The following is a 21998-nucleotide window of genomic DNA, read 5'->3' on the forward strand; positions in this document are numbered from 1 at the left end:
ATGAGAGAGTGTTGTGGTGGTTATTCAGCGATAGGCCTGAGACCTGCAGGAACAGATGGATAAATAGTTTGCTAATTCAAGACTAAGAGTCAATAGCGGCGTCTAACTGGCCTGCCTATCTGTCGGTCTGTCTGTAGCAGCGTCTGTGGTGACTGGATATTATAATGACACAGTCTGCACTCTGCACATTAATATCACATCGTTACAGTTTAAACAATAACCGGTTGTTTCAGTTAAACATTGATTAACATGTCCAAGTTCCTGTTGGGCAGCCGGTTTCGATAGTGGAGTGGGCGGATGAGTTTAGGGGTCTAGACGCTCCCGGAGTAATTGCGATCATTTGGGTTAAATAATTAGGCTTTGGGCTTTAAAACACTTTAAAAGCACCGTCCTGCCCTCACGTTGACTCACGTTCTGTTCTCCCTCCCTCCCTCCATCCCTCCCTCCCTCTGTGTGTGTGTGTGTGTGTGTGTTTGTGCGTGTTGGTGTGTCTGAATGTGTTATATCTGACAGACTGCTAGAGTAGTTCAGTACTGAGGCAGACAGAGAGAGCTGCAGGGCCTGACCGGAAGCACAGCCTTCTTCTGTCGTTTCACATTTCTATTTTCCTCTCTTCCCTCCCGAGCCGGCAGGCCCTTGCTCTCAATCCCTCTCTCTCTCTACCCGCCTAACCAGCTCAGGACCACCCTGTGGGCACGCGCCCAGGTGAGTGCGGGTGGTTCGGATCATCATACTGACCGCCGTGTCTCCGCCAGCTGACCTCCGTGCACGCCCCGCCTGTCACACAATGGAGTCAGCGTCTTGTAGCGGTCTGCTCAGGGGCAACATGGCAGAGGCAGAGGACACTTCCTCTCAGCGCGTGAGCACGGGTTGAAGCGGCTCGATCCAAACCGACAAAAGAGACTGAGTTTGTGTCGCCGTTTCCCTCACGAGCTGCAACCCTATCGCCCTTCTGCATGAGCGCAGAGCAAAAACACACACACAAACTTCTCCTGGAAATATCACAAAGCCTCTACAATTGACTGTGAAACGACATTTGTTTTGCCTATAAATGTACGTTATAAATGTCCACGATCCATTCACGACATAAAATACAAAGCAATGAGGTTTATTTCTCAAAGAAAATCCAGTGCTGTTAGCAGAAATTATTCCCTGATTATTCTCATTATTTCTCTCCACGAAATTATCTTCCTCCCTGGTATACACTCATTGCATAGCCTAATTTTAATTTCGATCGAAACAAAATATTGTCGCTTAATTCCAAATACATCTGGAGCAGACGTTACTGTTTAATATGGGGTGTATTTGATTTAAAAACAAAGATAATATAATATTAGTAATAATAATAATAATAAAGGCAATACATAAGTCTATAATAATATATAATAATGATATTAATTACACAACAATAACGATAATAATTAAAATAAAACAATAATAATATTTATAATGGTAGTAGTAGTAATAATAATTTGCTTATTAATTAATAGAGACTTGTTGACGGGGCACGGCTCTGTTTGAAAAAACAAAATAGCCTACATCAAATTACATTAAGTTCAATAGATGAGAAAATACATGTTTATTTAATAATGATAGCCTATATAAACGTGGGGATGTTTTGAAATCAACTTACATTTTTGTTGAAAATCCGACTAGTTTTGTAATAGCCTAGGTTTAAGCCATGTGGGTAAAACGAAGAAAGCAAACCGTCTGAAAATACAAACGAGAAAAAAGAAAATGTCCACAAAAATGGTAAAACATTTTGAAAGTGTCTGTTCCTTATTAGGGAAGATACAATATTTATTCCTTGTCTCCTGGGATGGAAACAGCTAGCTCTTCTATTGTCCTCCATCCATTCCTCAGTGCTGATGCTTATTTTTCTAACTATATTATCAGGGGACCACCGACGACATCACAACAGAAATACCCTGCAAGTACAAAATCTGTGCGCCAGCCGGTGTGATGGTACAGAGGGAAAACGCTCGTGTTCCACCAGCTATCCGCGGCTCCGTGCAGGGACTTTTTCCACTTCTCTCGGTTTGGGGATTTTAACGGAAAGCATTTGTTCGATCAGGAGGGAAAGCTGGTTAGCGGAGCAACACCATGTCAGCCACGTTCCCCGGTTTGGTCCATGATGCCGAGGTATTTATTTATTAGCACTCTTCATTATCAATAATATTTAGGAATTATCATCTACCTGTTATAGTAATCACACCTGTTTGATACATGCAGATTTAAAGTTATAGTAATCACACCTGTTTTGATACATGCAGATTTAAAGTAAAATCGTTGTGATGCGTCTCCAGAAAGCAAAGCTTCCCTGGGTAATGGCAGAGGACTGGCTACGGAAAACTGGAGTAATGTTTTTTATTTGTGTGAAGAGTGAGGGAATAAAATGAGGGAGACAGATGAGGCTTGTGTGTGTAAACCGGTAACGGGTGTGATTATAACATTTAGGGCGGAACACTGGTGGCTCACTCTACTTACCTGCCACCCAGCGCGCGTTCAGAGCTGAGACCCAAATAATAATAGAACAGCACGCGCTCTAAAACGCTGCACTGAAAATGACAGATACCGTGTACAACGCACACACACACTGAGGGCTTGTGCTGCTGTGCGTACCCCTCCCAGGCTCATGGAATCACATTTTCTTCGTGTTTTTTCTAAGAGCTTTGAGTGTTTGAGTTTGAGGTATTAAAAGAGAGAGAGTGGTAAAGAGAGAGAGATGGTAAATGAAATGACACCGCTGATATTTTCCTTTATTCCTCTCAGATACGTCATGACGGGTCCAACAGTTACCGTCTGATGCAGCTAGGTTGCCTTGAGAGCGTCGCCAACTCCTCGGTGGCTTACAGCTCGTCTTCGCCGCTCACAGCCTACCCCGCGGCGGCTACAGAGTTTGCCTCGCCCTACTTCTCCACCAACCACCAGTACACCCCCCTGCACCACCAGTCCTTCCACTATGACTTCCAGCACTCCCACCCAGCCGTGGGCCCAGAGGCGTACGGCCTCAACTCTCTCCACTCCGGGCAGTACTACCAGCAGATTCACCACGCGACCCACGGAGACACAGACTTCATCAACCTGCACAGCGCCCGTGCACTTAAGTCCTCGTGCCTGGACGAGCAGCAGCGGCGCGAGCTGGGCTGCCTGGACGCCTACCGGCGCCATGACCTGTCTTTGATGACATCACACGGTGGGCAGTACGGCATGCACCACGACCAGAGGCTGCTGCCTGCAGCCGGTCTGGGGCTCCCTCCCCCCGGGGCGGACGACCTGCAGGTACCCCCTCTCCTCTTCTCTCTCCTCTCCTCCACTGTTGTCATTCTGATCAAACACCAACAATTCACACAACAGCCATACTGGCTATAGTGCACAACAAAGTTTAATTTCAGACCCTAAATACTAAACCCTAGCACCTATTTCCTAAAGCCTAGCCACTATCTCCTAAACCCTATTTCCTAACTCCTAAACCCTAACTCTTGTCACTCTCAGAGTCCGTCTGTCTGTCCCGTTCCAAACACAGAGACACGAGGGTATCTCTGCTCTCTTACGCTCTGCAGAACTCCAGTTATTCTGAGTAGGACGAGGAGGGTTCAGTCAAAATAAAAACAGAATATTCCATGACTGAATATGACATTAGGCTGATATTACATTAGATGGAGAGGAATTAAAATATGAAGTAATCTAGAATACAACTGAATAGAATATACTCTGCATTAAAACAGTTAATGTGAGAAATTCACTCCCATTATGCAGTCCACCCTCTATTTTACTCTAAATGCACGTGACCTATATTTTACATATTATTTTCGATGTAAAGAAATGGTGTGTGTGTGTGTCCGGCTGGTGAGGCGGTGAAAAGACGCTGGTTCTCTCTTCTCTTCTGAAAGCGGATTAAGGGATTGGGGTTCAGGGCACAATGGGCTGCTCGGGCACGGTAAAGCACCGTAGTTTATCCAATTACCGTTTTAATGTCAATCAACGTGTTCTTTATGCAGCGACATCTGAGCCGCGGCTCTGGTTAAACACACTGCTGCACAAGACAGAACAACCTCCAGTTAAACACTGTGCACGAGACAAAAATATCTCGTTTTAAACACGTTGCATCATTCCTTTATCGCGTCGTTCATTTCTCAATTGTACAACCAAACTGGTAAGATATTTGACATTCAACTACTAGCATACCAGAGGTAATTAAACTACTAGCATAGCATAAGTAATTAAACTACTAGCATACCAGAAGTAATTAAACTACTAGCATAGCATAAGTAATTAAACTACTAGCATACCATAAGTAATTCAATTACCAGCATACCAGAAGTAATTAAACTACTAGCATACCAGAAGTAATTAAACTACTAGCATACCAGAAGTAATTAAACTACTAGCATACCAGAAGTAATTAAACTACTAGCATACCAGAAGTAATTAAACTACTAGCATACCAGAAGTAATTCAAGTAATTCAATAGGTAGAACACCTGAAGAAATGTATCTGCTAGACCTAGATATATATTTGCTTGACTAATAGTACTAATATAGGGATATCTGCTAACTACTTGTTTGTGGTATTAATATATGATAATAACTAGTTAATTAATAATATTTATAAAGGGCTATATGATAACTTGTTGAATAATAATTTTAATAGCGTAGCATAGTAAAATAGTCTGCTGATAAGACCTGTAATAATAATAATGGTAATAATAATCACAATAATAACAATAACTAACAATAATAACAAAACCATAATAACAATAATGACAACAACAACTATAATAATAACCATAATAAGAACAACAATAATAATTATAATAATGGAGCTGTTCTAGATCCAAGAGCCTACCATATCTTTCTTTCTGTTGTGAATGTTCTCTTATTTAGGCTATTATGATGGTGATGAGGATAACAGTTATAATTATTCTGATCATTCTAATTCTGATTATTATTATAGATACTAAGAATCTTTATTTTTATTTAGATGTTAATATATTTCAATATGTCACCATCATTACCACTTTCATTATGTAGATTATCAGACCTTTGAGTGGCGTGTTGGTAAGAAGGGTAACCACACACACACTAACACACAGAAATGCACAAACACGAGCGAGCAAGGGGTCTCTCACACACAAGCCACTAGAAAAGATCTTCGACCTTCTTTAGAAAATAAAGGCACGTGAACCTGAGTAGAACAGATGCAGTCTGTCTTTTGCAGCACATCGCATTTTTGAGCGCCTAAAGAGATTTCCATGCTCAACAAAAGAGCTGCCACACCTTTCCCCCGGCTCCCTAACTCTTTCTCCTGTTAGACACTTAATGTATGCGAGACCTCTGCGTTTTGTATATTGATTTTATAATCACTTTAGCTTCGGAGTAAAAATGTTCTATACAGCCTTGTTTGTTATAAAGACTTACACAGCCTCTTCGAGAAAGACAGCCGAGTGTTTATTTTAATCAGGGTTGTGTCTGCACCCCGTCCGCTCGCTGCTCACACCGGGGATTAACCGGGTTCTTCTCAATAATAGCTCATGTTCCTCAGTCGTTCGGATGACATCACTGATATCACCATGTGTAACAGGTTCCACATCTGTGGTTAGGATCGGTTATAAGCGGTAACAACAGGTAGGCGCAGGTGTCAAAACACACACACACACACACACACACACACACACACACACACACACACACACACACACACACACACATACACACACACACACACACACACCCCACTGTGGGCTGGGCTGAGCGTTCTCGTCAACACTGAGGTTGACGCACTGCGCCAAGCTCGTGCGTGTGTTTCTTGATTACGATTCTTGATTGTTTATCACGGACCTTGTACTATTATTATTAATAATAATATGACGCTGTTTCAGGGCTCCGTGGAGGCGCAGTGCGGGCTTGTGCTCAATGGCCAAGGCGGCATCATCCGAAGAGGTAAGACACACCTTACACACACACCTTAAACCCCACACCTTTAACACACATTAACATGAATACCCATCTCTTTCCCTGTCTGGTAAAAATGAATAATCGAAAAGACAAGATGGAAGCATTATCTAAATCAAGGGAAAATATATTTTTGTTGAACTAGACAATTTTATGACACACCACTGTACTATTTTTCATTTTTCTCTCAGTTTGTGTTTAAAATGGTTAAATTAGGATGTCACGTCAATCCAGAGAATTCTACCACTACGCCTCAAGCTGTAATGTCGGGTTTAATTGACGCTATCAGTGCACCTTCCATTGTAGAATAGAGTGCGTAATTCTTTCTCGCAGATCTGTCATTCTCTTAACCAACTCTATTATCAAAATCAACAATGAAAAGAAGAAACCCAAATTAATATTGCCTAACAATGATAAAAATGACAGCAACAATAATAATAATAATAACAGGAATAATAATAATACATATAACAATAAGTTATAGTATGAGTTATAATAACATAAATAATAAGTTATAATTACGGTTGTAATAACAGCAATAATAGTAACAATAATAACAGTAATAATAGTTACAATGATAACAGTAACAATGGTCACAATAATAATAACAACAGTAATAATAATAATAATAACAGTTGTAATAGTAATAATGATAACAATTATAATTACAGTTGTAATAACAGCAGTAGTCGTGATAATAATAACAGTAATAATAGTAACAATAATAACTGTCAAAATAGTAACAATAATAACAGCAATAATAATAACATTAATAATATTAATAATAATGGCAATTAGTAATATTAATAACAGTAATAATAGTAATAATAAAAACAGTAACAATAGTAACAATAATAACAGTAGCAACAATAACAGTAATATTAACAGCTGTAATAACAGTAATAATAACAGTCACCCAGACAGTTCTAATAACAGTTCTAGTAATCGTAACAATAATAGTTATAATAACAGTAATTCTACTAACAATAACAGTAATAATAACAGTTATAGTAACCGTAATAATAATAGTTATAATAACAGTAATAATAACAGTTGAAATAAGAGTAATAATAATTACAGTAATAGTAAAAGTAATAATAACAGTTGTAATAAGAGTAATAATAATTACAGTAATAATAACAATAGTAATTCTAACAGTTATAATGATTGTCGTTTGGTAATTTCATTGTTTGGCCTTCACAGTAATAACAGCATTTATTTTTTATGTTATTTCATTGTGTTGGCCTTCACAGTAATAATGGAAGGATGTTTTGGTAATTTTATTGTGTTGGCCTTCACAGTTGTAACTGCAGGATGTTTTGATGTTATTTCATTATGTTGAGCTTCACAGTAATAACAGGATGATGTTTTAATGTCATTAGTGAAAACTTATGGCTGTTTTTTATTACTTGTTACCTTTGACAAATTGGAAATGAATTGTATAATGAAATATAGCCTAAGGGTGTAGAAGATCATTAGAACTCTGAAATGTTATTCCTGCTGATTTGAATCCACTAGGCTGTTGACTTTTCCATTTGTTTGTGTGGTAAAGTAAATAAAAATGTAAATTAAAAACAAAAATTAGAACATTTAAATAAAAACTTTTAGCTAGAGCTAAAAGGACAACACAAATCAAACGTCTTTCTGGTATTTTTACCGCATCACTTTCTGTTGATGTGAAAGAAGCAAAGAATGCGTTATTATTCCGTTATTCTCGAGCTATAAACACGTGTAATTTTCCACCGAGCAGCCTGTGTCTAGTTGTTAATGTTTCATAAATCAAATCAAATCAAAGTGTATTTGTCACGTGCGCCGAATACAACAGGTGTAGATAGACCTTACATTGAAATGCTTACTTACAGGCACTAACCAATAGTGCAAAAAAGGTATTAGGTGAACAATAGGTAAGTAAAGAAATAAAAACAACAGTAAAAATACAGTGAAAAATAACAGTAGCGAGGCTATATAAAGTAGCGAGTCTATAACAGTAGCATAAACTGTCTAGGTGTGTGTGTGCTACTCTGTCTAGGTGTTTTTTTGAGGGGGGGGGGGGGGGGGGGGGGTGGCAGGGTTCTGGAAGCTTGATGCGGGAATCTCTCCGCTATCACTTTTGGTTAATGGTGTGTAGGATTTAGCCGCGAGCTCCACTGCTCCAACCATCACAACCAATAATCTTTGCTTTACCTCGCGCTCCCGTATCGATAGCTTCTCTCGCCTCGGGCGGCCGCTTTGATATGCTAATGTGGCGCGGCCCGAATTCAGCTGAGATCATATTAATGTTGTTCTTTCTGACGCCGGCTTTGGCGCCATGAATATTCACACAACCTTTTTCAAAAGAAATGTCTCCAGAAACGCGGCTCCTACTTAGAGCAGTGTCTGTGTTTTAATCACCAGTATCCCACCAAGCCTTCAGCATCTGATCAAGCTTATCACCCTCCACGTGCACGCACCCTCTCTCAGACGGCTGCTGGATATGTGTGGGCTGTGCTGTCTTGTGACAGGTGCTATAAACATTGTGGTTAAAATAGGAGGAGAATGACATTTGGCCCATGTCTCATTTTCTTTAATTTTCATGGTAAACTTGTAAAAGGCGCTTGATTCCGAGTGTGATCCCGCCGCTGCTCCGCCGCTGCCCGAGGCTACTCTCCGCTGCTTAAATAGAGCTATCGCCTCTGGGCCCACGCGCTCCACCGTACTATCGGCAATAGCTCCTTTTCCATTGCCCGTGGCAACATAAAATACAAACTACTTTGATTCAAAACATTTTTGGAGGAATTACTATGATGTGAACTCACAGCTTTCAGAGATGTGAGCTTGACTGACATGCCAGGCCGGAAACTGTCACACAGCCGAAATTCACACACACAAACGCACACACACGCACACGCACGTACACGTTAGCCTATGACCACATGTAATCCCGTATCAAATAGTGAAAGACTTTGGCTGGATTTGCAAGCCTTATTTAAATTAGAGTTAATCAATGTCTGTGTTCTCATTGATAAAGTGTTGTCAGTCCAACCTCCCTGTTACCCTGATGCCTGTTAGCAGCTGCTAGGGTTGTTTTGTATTTGTATTTATTAGGGAACATCAATCTTTTAACCTTGTCTAATAAAACTACACATTTTTAATGGTGAGCAAGCGTTGAGCCTTTTCTTTTCCAATTATATTTATCAGGGATCCCCATTAGCTGCAGCCAAGGTAGCAGCTATTCTTCCTGGGGTTTATCAGGGATCCCCATTAGCTGCAGCCAAGGTAGCAGCTATTCTTCCTGGGGTTTATCAGGGATCCCCATTAGCTGCTGCCAAGGTAGCAGCTTCTCTTCCTGGGGTCCAATGTGTTTGGGTTACTTACATTACATATAAAACAAAATATACAAATGTACATCATATAAAATTATTACACCACTACATATATGCAATATAAATGTATAATACCACCAAACAACAATATTACAATGTACGTGTGTGTAGAGTGTGTGTGCTAGTGTGTGTATGTAGCTGTTAGTGTGTCTCTACACAGTCCCTGCTGTTCCATAAGGTGTATTTTCATCTGTTTTGACAATCTGATTCTACTGCTGCATCAGTTCCCTGATGTGGAATAGAGTTCCATGTAGTCATGGCTCTATGTAGTACTGTGCACCTCCCATAGTCTGTTCTGGACTTGGGGACTGTGAAGAGACCTCTGGTGGCATGTCTTGTGGAGTATGCATGGGTGTCTGAGCAGTGTGCAAGTAGTTTAAACAGACAGCTAGGTGCATTCAACATGTCAATACCTCTCATAAATACAAGTAGTGATGAAGTCAATCTCTCCTCCACTTTATTCCATGAGAGATTGACATGCATATTATTAATGTTAGCTCCCCGTATACATTTAACGGCCAGCCGTGTTGCCCTGTTCGGAGACGATTGTAATTTTCCAAATCCCTCTTTGTGGCACCTGACCACATGACTGAACAGTAGTCCAGGTGCGACAAACTAGTGCCTGTAGGACCTGCCTTGTTGATAGTGTTGTTAAGAAGGAAGGTAGAGCAGCACTTTATTATGGACAGACTTCTCCCCATCTTAGCTACTGTTGTATCAACATGTTTTGACCATGACAGTTTACAATCCAGGGTTACTCAAAGCAGTTTAGTCACCTCAAATTGCTCAATTTCCACATTTTGCATTAAAAGATTTGGTTGAGGTTTAGGGTCAAGTGAATGATTTGTCCCAAATACAATGCTTTTAGTTTTTGAAATATTTAGGACTAACTTATACCTTACCACCCATTCTAAAACTAACTGTAGCTCTTTGTTAACTTCTCTAGGATAGGGGGCGGGTATTTGGAATTTTGGCATGCCCAAATTCAACTGCCTGCTACTCATCACCAGAAGATAAGATATGCATATTATGAGTAGATTTGGATAGAAAACACTCTGAAGTTTCTAAAACTGTTTGAACTTGCTTGCAGTTCCTACCGCTTCCACTTGATGTCACCAGTCTTTAGAAATTGATTAAGGTTTTTCCTTTGTGTATTGAAGAAGTAGCCCTCTTCAAAACGAGGGTCCCTTCATGTGTACTGTTTGATAGAGGCACGTGACCAGAAAGCTAGCGTCAGTTTGTTTTCTTCCTGTATTGAACACAAATCATCCCGTCTTCAATTTTGTCGATTATTTACTTTAAAAAATACCTAGTTGTATTACAAAAGTAGTTTGAAATGTTTTGGCAAAGTTTACAGGTAACTTTTGAGAAATTTTGTAGTCACGTTGCGCAAGTTGTAACCGGTGTTTTTCTGGATCAAATGCGCCAAATAAATGGACATTTTGGATATATATGGATGGAATTAATCGAACAAAAGGACCATTTGTGATGTTTATGGGACATAACTGGAGTGCCAACAGAAGAAGATCGTCAAAGTTAAGGCATGATTTATATTTTTATTTCTGCATTTTGTGTCGCGCCTGCAGGGTTGAAATATGTTTTCTCTCTTTTGTTTACGGAGGTGCTATCCTCAGATATTAGCATCGTTTGCTTTCGCTGAAAAGCCTTTTTGAAATCTGACATGTTGGCTGGATTCACAACACATACAGTACATAGACACACTGGCTTTACTCAAAGCCAGAGGCATGTTGTTAGTAAAGATTGAAAAAAGTAAGGAGCCTAGACAGCTGCCCTGGGGAATTCCTGATTCTACCTGGATTATGTGGGAGAGGCTTCCATTAATCTTTCTGGCGCAGGGGTCCCACCTCGACAACATCCGGTGAAATTGCACAGCGCCAAATTGAAAATACAGAAAACTTAATATTAAACTTCATGATAATACAAGTGTCATACGTGATTCTTTAGCTTAGAGTCTTGGCAATCTAACCGCATCGCCAGATTTCAAAAAGGTTTTACGGCGAAAGCACAGCATTCGATTATCTCAGGTCAGCGCCCCACACCAGCATATTATCCAAACAAGCACAGACGTCACAAAATCCCAAATAGCAATAAAATAAGTCACTTACCTTTGAAGATCTTCCTCTGATCGCATTCACAAGAGTCCCAGGAACACAATGAATGGTCATTTTGTTCGATCTTTATATCCCAAATAGTCCGTTTAGTAGGCGTCATTGAGTTAAGTAATCCACCCGTTCAGAATGCAGACATAGGAGTTCCAAAAGTTACCAGTAAAGTTTATCCAAACAAAACAAACAACGTTTCTAATTCATTATTAGGTACTCTAATATCTAAATAAATGATAATATTTCATACGGAGCAAACTATTTTCAATAGGAAAGGAAAAGAACGCAACGTGCTCCCTCGGTCACATGAGCAATGAGACTAGTTGTGCCATGGGATGCGCTGAGGAGAAACAACTATTCCTCGTTGGTTTTTCAGAATACAAGCCTGAAACCATGTATGTAAAGATTGTTGACATCTAGTGGAAGCAATAGGAACTGCCTTTTGGGAGGCGGAAGTCTTTGGTTTCAATAGCTTAAGCTTGGAATTGGCTGGCAGGTCAAAAGAAAGAAAATTGGTCCTTGGGTTTTTGCCTGCCAAATCAGTTCTGTTATACTCACAGACAGTATTTTAACAGTTTTAGAAACTTTAAAGTGCTTCCCATCTAATACCACCATGCATATGCATATCCTAGCTTCTGGACCTGAGTAACAGGCAGTTTACTTTGGACACCTCAGTCATCCAAAATTACGAATACTGCCCCCTATCCCTAACAAGTTTTAAAGAACACCCTCTGTTAGACAGGTAACTATTTATCCACAATATAGTAGGGGGTGTAAATCCATAACAAATAAGCTTTTCCAGCAGCAGACTATGATTGAAAATGTCAAAAACAGAGCTAAAGTCTTACAAAACAGCCCCCACTATCTTTGTACCATCAATTTCTCTCAGCCATTCATCAGTCATTTGTGTATGTGCTGTGCTTGTTGAATGTTTTTCCCGAAACACGTGTTGAAAGTCTGTGGTCAATTTGTTTACAGTTTACTAAGGGTTGGTAACAGGCTGATTGGTGGGCTATTTAAGCCAGTAAAGGGGGCTTTACTATTCTTGCGTAGCTTTTTCTTCCCTCCAGGCCTGAGGGCACAGACATTTAGTAGACTTAGATTGAAGTTATGGCAAATAGGACTGGCAATATCGTCAACTATTATCCTCAATAATGTTCATTTCAAGTTGTCTGACCCCGGTGGCTTGTCATTGCTGATTAACAACAACAATTATTTAATCTCTTCCACCACACTCACTTTACGGAATTCAAAATTACAATGATTGTCTTTCATAATTTGTTCAGTTGTACTTGGACGTGTAGTGTCGACGTATGTTGCTGGCATGTCATGCCTAAGTTTACTAATCTTGCAGATGGGCTTTGTGATGAACGAGCCATCTGATTCAATGAATGAGTTTGTATGTTTTTTGCCCAAAATGTAATTTAAGGTGCTCTAAAGCTTTTTACTATCATTCTTAAAATCATTTATCTTTGTTTTATAATATGTTTTCTCAGATTTTTTTATTCAGTTTATTCAATTTGCAGTACGTTTGCCAATTGGTTGTGCAGCCAGACTTATTTGTCATTCTTTTTACCTCATCTCTCTCAACCATACAATTTAGGGGGGTTAAGGGAGGGTTAGGGGAGAGTTAGGGGGGTTAAAGGAGGGTTAAGGGGGTTAAGAGTAGGTTGGGGGTTAGGGGATGGTTAGGGGGATGAGGTAGGGGGTTTAAAGGAAGTTAAGGGTGTTATGGGGTTGGGGGTTTTGGGGGGTTAGGAGGGTTAGGGGAGGATTAGGGCGGTTAAAGGAGGGTTAAGGGGGTTAAGGGAAGGTTCAGGGGAGGGTTAGGGGGTTGGGGTAGGGGGTTATGGGGGGTTAGAGGAAGTTAGGGGGTAATGGGATTGGGGGTTATGGGGGTTATGGGGAGTTAGAGGAAGATAGGGGGGTTAGGGAGGGTTAGGGGGTTATGGGGGTTAGAGGAATTTAGGGGGGTTATGGGGTTGGGGGTTATGGGGGGTTATGGGGGTTAGGGGGTTATGGGGGTTAGAGGAATTTAGGAGGGTTATGGGGTTGGGGGTTATGGGAGGTTATGGGGGTTAGGGGGTTATGGGGGTTTAGAGGAATTTAGGGGGGTTATGGGGTTGGGGGTTATGGGAGGTTAGGGGGTTAGGGGGGTTAGGGTAGAGTTAAGCGGGTTAGAGGAGGGTTAGGTGGTTAGGGGAGGTTTAGGGGAGTTAGGAGGTTAGGGGAGGGTCACGGGGGTTAGGAGGTTAGGGGAGGGTTAGGAGGTTAAGGGGTAGTTAGTGGGGTTAGGGGAGGTTAGCACATAGGGTTATTGGAGGGGGGTAAGGTCCCTGAACACTATATGTTACTCGTGTTTGTTTAACATGTGTATATGTGTTCTACCTAGGAGGAACCTGTGTGGTGAACCCTACAGATCTGTTCTGCTCTGTCCCCGGCCGTCTGTCCCTCCTGAGCTCAACCTCTAAATATAAAGTCACCATCGCTGAGGTGAAAAGACGCCTCTCGCCTCCAGAGTGTCTCAACGCCTCACTTCTGGGAGGAATATTGCGCAGGTACAGACACACACACACTGGCACACAGACATGCACACTCACACAAACACAAACAAACACGCGCACACACACACACTCACACGCTCACACACTCAATAGTACTAAACATTTTGAAGCTAAACATTTACATAATTTTCGAAGACTCAAATGATATCAAAAACATGAATAATGGCGTACTGCTATTAGCCCATAGAAACACAATGAATAACAGATAGTCCTTACTCCTATTAGCCCATAGAAACACATTGAATAACAGATAGTCCTTACTGCTATTAGAAACACATTGAATAACAGATAGTCCTTACTGCTGTTAGCCCATAGAAACACATTGAATAACATATAGTCCTTACTGCTATTAGCCCATAGAAACACATTGAATAACAGATAGTCCTTACTGTTATTAGCCCATAGAAACACATTGAATAACAGATAGTCGGAACAACAGATAGTCAGAACAACAGTCCCCCAATATTTTTTAAGTGTATCTCCTATATCTGATAGATGTACATATATTTAACCCTTTATTTTTGACAATAAACAGTCTCCATTTATACTTCCATTCATTTTTTCAACTGATACCGGGGGACCTTCAGACGAGTGAAGCCTGGGGGATCCTAGAGCAAAACAAAATCTCACCTTTCTAAAGGGGTCATATTAGTGTCTGGTCTGATAAACACCTTTCTAGCTCTGTTAGCGTAAACTGTTCAGACGCTCCATACAGAAGTTGGCAGAACAGCTGTATCGACTTAAGACGAGTCCCAAGACGCTCCTTGGGGACGTAGAGCAAACCGTTTGGACGCTACAGACGATTTCATGAGAAGACCGATTTTCGGTCTCATTGTCAGATAAACACCGCTCTAGCTCTGTCACCTTTCACCGCAGATGGGCTGTCTCATGGTGTGATAAACACCACTCTAGCTCTGTTACCTTTCACCGCAGATGGGCTGTCTCATGGTCTGATAAACACCTCTCTAGCTCTGTTACCTTTCACCGCAGATGGGCTGTCTCATGGTCTAAACACCTCTCTAGCTCTGTTACCTTTCACCGCAGATGGGCTGTCTCATGGTCTAAACACCTCTCTAGCTCTGTTACCTTTCACCGCAGATGGGCTGTCTCATGGTCTGATAAACACCTCTCTAGCTCTGTTACCTTTCACCGCAGATGGGCTGTCTCATGGTCTAAACACCTCTCTAGCTCTGTTACCTTTCACCGCAGATGGGGCAGTGCGAAATAGGTGGATTGAGATGCATCCAATGCAAAACAAATACAGATATCTGCCAGATTTGAACCCTAACCCTAATGCTAATTATATTACCGCGGGTGAGAGGACATCGACTTCAGCGGGTTAATTGATATTAATATGTTAATTATTTTAATGAAATTATAGTATATTTTATTTTATTGCTGTGATAATGTATTTTAATGCAGAGCTAAGTCTAAGAATGGTGGTCGTTGTCTGAGGGAAAAGTTAGATCGACTGGGACTCAACCTGCCAGCTGGACGGAGAAAAGCTGCCAACGTTACACTCCTCACCTCTCTGGTGGAAGGTAAGAATAACTCATCCCTCAATCAATCTGGACCACCTAATATAATTCATCCCTCTATCAACCTAGACCTTCTAAAAAAAACTCATGCCTCTATTAACCTACACCTAATACAACTCATCCCTCTATTAATCTACACCTTCCAAAAAACCTCAACCCTCTATCAATCTACACCTAATAAAATGTATTCCTCTGTCGATCTACATCTTCTAGGAAAATTCACCCCTCTATCAATCTACACCTAATAAAACTCACCCCTCTATCAATCTACATCTTCTAATAAGACTCATCCCTCTATCAATCTAAACCTAATAAAACTCATCCCTCTACCAATTTACACCTTCTAATAAAACTCATCGCTCTGTCAATAGAAACCTAATAAAACTTAACCATCTATCACTATCGACCTGTCACGGTCATCCTCCTCTTCTTCTGAAGAGGAGAGGCGAAAAGGATCAGAGGACCAATATGCGGCATGGTAAGTGTCCATGGTAAATCTTTAATAAAGAAAGACTGAACACTATACAAACGAGTAACAAAAACAATAAACCAAATTCGACCGTGAAGCTACAAAATGAGACCTGTGCTGAAACAAGCCATCAACATAGACAATCACCCACAAACTAACAGTGCAACCCAGGCTACCTAAGTATGATTCTCAATCAGAGACAACTAATGACACCTGCCTCTGATTGAGAACCATACTAGGCCGAAACATAGAAATGCCCCAAAACATGGAAAAACAAATATAGACTACCCACCCAACTCACGCCCTGACCATACTAACTAAAAACAAAACAAAGGAAATAAAGGTCAGAACGTGACACAACCTCTTAATTAAACTCAAACCGTTATCAATCTACTCATTCTAATAAAACTAGTCAATATGTCAATCTACACATAATCAAACTCATCCCTCTATAAATATGGACCTACTAATAAAACTCATCCATTTAACCATCTACCCCTCTTAATAAAACTCATCCCTCTTTCAATCTACTCATTCTAATATGACTATGAAAGGATGAGGTCATCCCACTATCAATCTACACCCCCAATGCAACTCATCCCTCAATCAATCTATACCTCCTAATAAAACACATCCCTCTACCAATCTACACCTTCTAATAAAACACATCCCTCTACCAATCTACACCTTCTAATAAAACACATCCCTCTACCAATCTACACCTTCTAATAGAACACTTCCCTCTACCAATCTACACCTTCTAATAAAACACATTCCATCATTCTGGACCTCCTAATAAAACTCAGCCTTCTATCAATCTACACCTAATAAATCTCATCCCTCTATCAATCTGCACTTAATTCAACTCATCCCTCTATCAATCTATACCTCCTAATAAAACTCATCCCTCTACAAATCTACACCTTCTAATAAAACACATCCCTCTACCAATCTACACCTTCTAATAAAACACATCCCTCTACCAATCTACACCTTCTAATAAAACACATCCCTCTACCAATCTACACCTTCTAATAAAACCCTTCCCTCTACCAATCTACACCTTCTAATAGAACACATTCCATCATTCTGGACCTCCTAATAAAACTCAGCCTTCTATCAATCTACACCTAATAAATCTCATCCCTCTATCAATCTGCACTTAATTCAACTCATCCCTCTATCAATCTATACCTCCTAATAAAACTCATCCCTCTACCAATCTACACCTTCTAATAAAACACATCCCTCTACCAATCTACACCTTCTAATAGAACACTTCCCTCTACCAATCTACACCTTCTAATAAAACACATTCCATCATTCTGGACCTCCTAATAAAACTCAGCCTTCTATCAATCTACACCTAATAAATCTCATCCCTCTATCAATCTGCACTTAATTCAACTCATCCCTCTATCAATCTATACCTCCTAATAAAACTCATCCCTCTACCAATCTACACCTTCTAATAAAACACATCCCTCTACCAATCTACACCTTCTAATAAAACACATCCCTCTACCAATCTACACCTTCTAATAAAACCCTTCCCTCTACCAATCTACACCTTCTAATAGAACACATTCCATCATTCTGGACCTTCTAATAAAACTCAGCCTTCTATCAATCTACACCTAATAAATCTCATCCCTCTATCAATCTGCACTTAATTCAACTCATCCCTCTATCAATCTATACCTCCTAATAAAACTCATCCCTCTACCAATCTACACCTTCTAATAAAACACATCCCTCTACCAATCTACACCTTCTAATAAAACACATCCCTCTACCAATCTACACCTCCTAATAAAACTCATCCCTCTATCAATATACTCATTCTGAGAAATCTCATCCCTCTATAAATCTGCACTTAATATAACTCATCCCTCTATCAATCTATACCTCCTAATAAAACTCACCCCTCTATCAATCTATACCTCCTAATAAAACTCATCCCTCTATCAATCTGGACCTCCTAATAAAACTCATCCCTCTATAAATCTACACCTAATAATTCTCATCACTCTGTCAATCTACACCTAATAAAACACATCCCTCTATCAATCTATACCCCCTAATAAAACTCATCCCTCTATCGATCTACACCTCCTAATAAAACTCATCCCTCTATCAATCGACACCTCCTAATAAAACTCATCCCTCAATCTACACATTGAAATCTACACCTCCTAATACAACTCACCACTCTATAAATCTACACCTCAAAATACATCCAATCCTCCTTCATTCGACACCTAATAAAACTCATCCCTCTGTCAATCTAAACTATCTAATTAAACTCATCCCTCTATAAAGCTGTACCTAATAAAACTCACCCCTCTATCAATCTGTGCCTTCTAATAAAACTCATCCCTCTATCAATCTACACCTCCTAATACAACTAATCCCTCTATCAATCTGAACCTCCTAATACATCTCATCCCCATATCAATCTACACCTTTGAATAAAACTCATCCCTCTGTCAGTACACACCTAATAAAACTCGCCCCTCGATACCCAGCTCCTAATAAAACTAATCCCTCAATCAATCTAGACCTCCTAATAAAACTCATCTACACCTAATAAAACACATCCCTCTACCAATCTACACCTTCTAATAAAACTCACCCCTCTATCAATCTGTGCCTTCTAATAAAACTCATCCCTCTATCAATCTACACCTCCTAATACAACTAATCCCTCTATCAATCTGAACCTCCTAATACATCTCATCCCTCTACCAATCTACACCTTCTAATAAAACTCACCCCTCCATCATTCTGGACCTCCTAATAAAATGCATCCCTCAATCAATCTACACCTCCTAATACATCTCATCCCTCTGTCAATCTGGACCTCCTAATAAACTCATTATTCTATCAAATTACACCTCCTAATAAAGTCATCATTCTATCAATCTAAACATTCTAATTAAACTCATCCCCCTATCAATCTACACCTCCTAATACATTTCATCCCTCAATCTATCTGCACCTCCTAATACATCTCATCCCTCAATCAATCTAGACATCCTAACTATCAATCTACACCTCATAACAAAACACAACCCTCTATCAATCTACACCTGATAAAACTCACCCCTCAGTCAAACTACACCTCCAAATAAAATTCATCCCTCAGTCAATCTAGACCTCCTAATTAGACTAATCCCTCTATCAATCTACACCTTCTAATACAACTCATCCTTCTATCAATTAGGACATACTAATACACATTCATCCATCTATCACTCTACATCTTCTATTAAAAGTCATCACTCTCAGTCTACACCCTCTAATACAACTCATCCCTCTATCAATCTGGACCTCTTAATTAAACTCATCCACCTATCAATCTACACCTCCTAATAAAACTCAAACCTCTATCAATCTACACCTTCTAATACAACTCATCCGTATATCATTCGAAATCAGATAAAACATCCCACTATACCTTCACATAAAACTTGTCCCTCTATACAGCTACACCTCCTCTAAAAATCATCCCTCTATCAATCTACACCTCCTAGTAAAACTCAACCCTCTATCAATCTACACCTTCTAATACAAATCATCCTTCTCTCTATATGCACCTTTAAAACCCATCACTCTATCAGTCTACTCAATCTGATAAATCTCTTCACTCTATTAATCTGCACCTTAACAACTCATCCCTCTATCAATCTGAACCTCCTAATAAATCTAATTTCTCCATCAATCTACACCTTCTTATAAAACTCATCCTTCTATCAATACACACCCCATAATACAACTCATCCCTCTATCAATCTACACCTAATATAACTCATCCCTCGATCAATCTGGAACTCCTAATAAAACTCATCCCTCCATCAATCTACACCTTCTTAAAAACTCATCCCTCTATTAATCTACACATAATAAAACTCCTCCTTCTGTCAATCTACAACATCTAATAAAACTCATCCCTCCATCAATGAAGGAGATGAAACTCATCCATCTATCAAAATACTCAAAATATAACTTATCCCTCTATCTACATATCCCAATAAAACTCACCCCTCTATCAATCTACACCTAATACAACTCAGCCCTCTATCAATCTGGATCTCCTAATAAAACTCATCCATCTATCAATCTACACCTTCAAACCAAACTCATCCCTCTTTCAATGTACACCTCCTAATTAAACTCATCCCTCTATCAATCGACAGCTTCTTATATAACTCATCCCTTTTCAATCTACACCTCCTAATAAAACTAATCTCCTTATCAATCTTCACCTTCTTATAAAACTCATCCCTCTATCAGTACACACCTAATAAAACTCACCCCTCCATCAATCTGCACCTCCTAATAAAAACGCATCCCTCTATCAGTCTACACATTCTAATAAAACTCACCCCTCTATCAATCTCCAACAAATACAACTCATCCCTCTATCAGTCTACATCTTCTATTAAAATTCTTCACACTATCAATCTCCACCTAATACAATTCATCCCTCTATCAATCTGGATATTCTAATAAAACTCATCCCTCTATCAATCGACACCTTCTTAAATAACTCATCCCTTTTCAATCTACACCTAATAAATCGAATATCCTTATCAATCTTCATCTTCTTATAAAACTCATCCCTCTATCAGTACACACCCAATAAAACTCAACCCTATTTCAATCTACACCTCATAATACAGCTATTCCCACTATCAATCTACACCTCCTAATAAAACTCACCCTTCAATCAATTTGGACCTCCTAATAAAATTCATCCCTCTATCAATCTCCACCTAATACAACTTATCCCTCTATCAATCTACATATTCTATTACAATTCTTCCCTCTATCAATCTACACCTAATACAATTCATCCCTCTATCCATCTGGACATTCTAATAAAACGTATTCCCTCTATCAATCTACACCTCCTAATAAAACTCATCCCTCTATCAATCTACACCTCCTAATAAAACTCATCCCTCTATAAATCTACACCTTCTAATACAACTCATCCTTCTGTCAATATGCACCTTTAAAACCAATCACTCTATCAATCTACTCATTCTGATAAATCTCATCCCTATAGCAATCTATACTTAATACTGTAAATCTACACCTTCAAACCAAACTCATTCCTCTATCAATTTACACCTCCTAATACGTGATCCCTTTTCAATCTATACCTCCTAATAAAAGTAATCTTCTTATCACTCTACACCTTCTTTTAAAACGAATCCCTCCATCAATGTACACCTAATACAACTCATCCCTCTGTCAATCTACACCTCTGTATAAAAATCATCCTTCTATGTACCATCCTCTATCAATCTACAACCATCCCTCTATCAATCTACAACTCCTAATAAAACTCATCCCTCTATCAATCCACACCTTCTCATAAACCCATCCCTCTATCAATCTCAACGTTCTCATAAAACTCATCCCTCTGTCAATCCACACCTTCTCAAAAAACTAATCCCTCTATCAATCCTCAACCTTCTCATAAAACTCATGCCTCTATCAATCTACTCATTCTGATACAACTCATCCCTCTATCAGTCTACACCTAATAAAACTAATCCCTCTATCAATCTGGACCTCCTAATAAAACTCATCCCTCTATCAATCTACACCTTCTAATTATACTTATCCCCATATCAATCTACACCTTCTAATTATACTCACCCCTCTATCAATCTACACCTTCTAATTATACTTATCCCCATATCAATCTACACCTTCTAATTATACTCACCCCTCTATCAATCTACACCTTCTAATTATACTCACCCCTCTATCAATCTACACCTTCTAATTATACTTATCCCCATATCAATCTACACCTTCTAATTATACTCACCCCTCTATCAATCTACACCTTCTAATTATACTTATCCCCAAATCAATCTACACCTTCTAATTATACTCACCCCTCTATCAATCTACACCTTCTAATTATACTCACCCCTCTATCAATCTACACCTTCTAATTATACTTAT

At 39.5% G+C, this 21998-nt stretch overlaps 1 protein-coding gene across 1 annotated transcript in view; it reads left to right on the plus strand.

The window, feature by feature from the left end:
• Nucleotides 1-1914: 1914 nt before the first annotated feature.
• The window catches only part of tfap2d (transcription factor AP-2 delta (activating enhancer binding protein 2 delta)), a 42300-nt gene continuing 22216 nt past the window's right edge, over nucleotides 1915-21998 (plus strand). Inside the window, exons 1-5 of the mRNA XM_021601156.3 lie at nucleotides 1915-2142; nucleotides 2773-3282; nucleotides 5882-5942; nucleotides 13832-13997; nucleotides 15426-15544. Coding sequence (XP_021456831.1) covers nucleotides 2104-2142; nucleotides 2773-3282; nucleotides 5882-5942; nucleotides 13832-13997; nucleotides 15426-15544 — 895 coding nt within the window. The 5' untranslated portion in view covers nucleotides 1915-2103. The remainder of the gene's footprint in view (nucleotides 2143-2772; nucleotides 3283-5881; nucleotides 5943-13831; nucleotides 13998-15425; nucleotides 15545-21998) is intronic.

Source organism: Oncorhynchus mykiss, chromosome 4 (genome assembly GCF_057628025.1).
Source record: "Oncorhynchus mykiss isolate SJ-2025 chromosome 4, ASM5762802v1, whole genome shotgun sequence".
NCBI classification, from domain to species: Eukaryota; Metazoa; Chordata; class Actinopteri; order Salmoniformes; family Salmonidae; genus Oncorhynchus; species Oncorhynchus mykiss.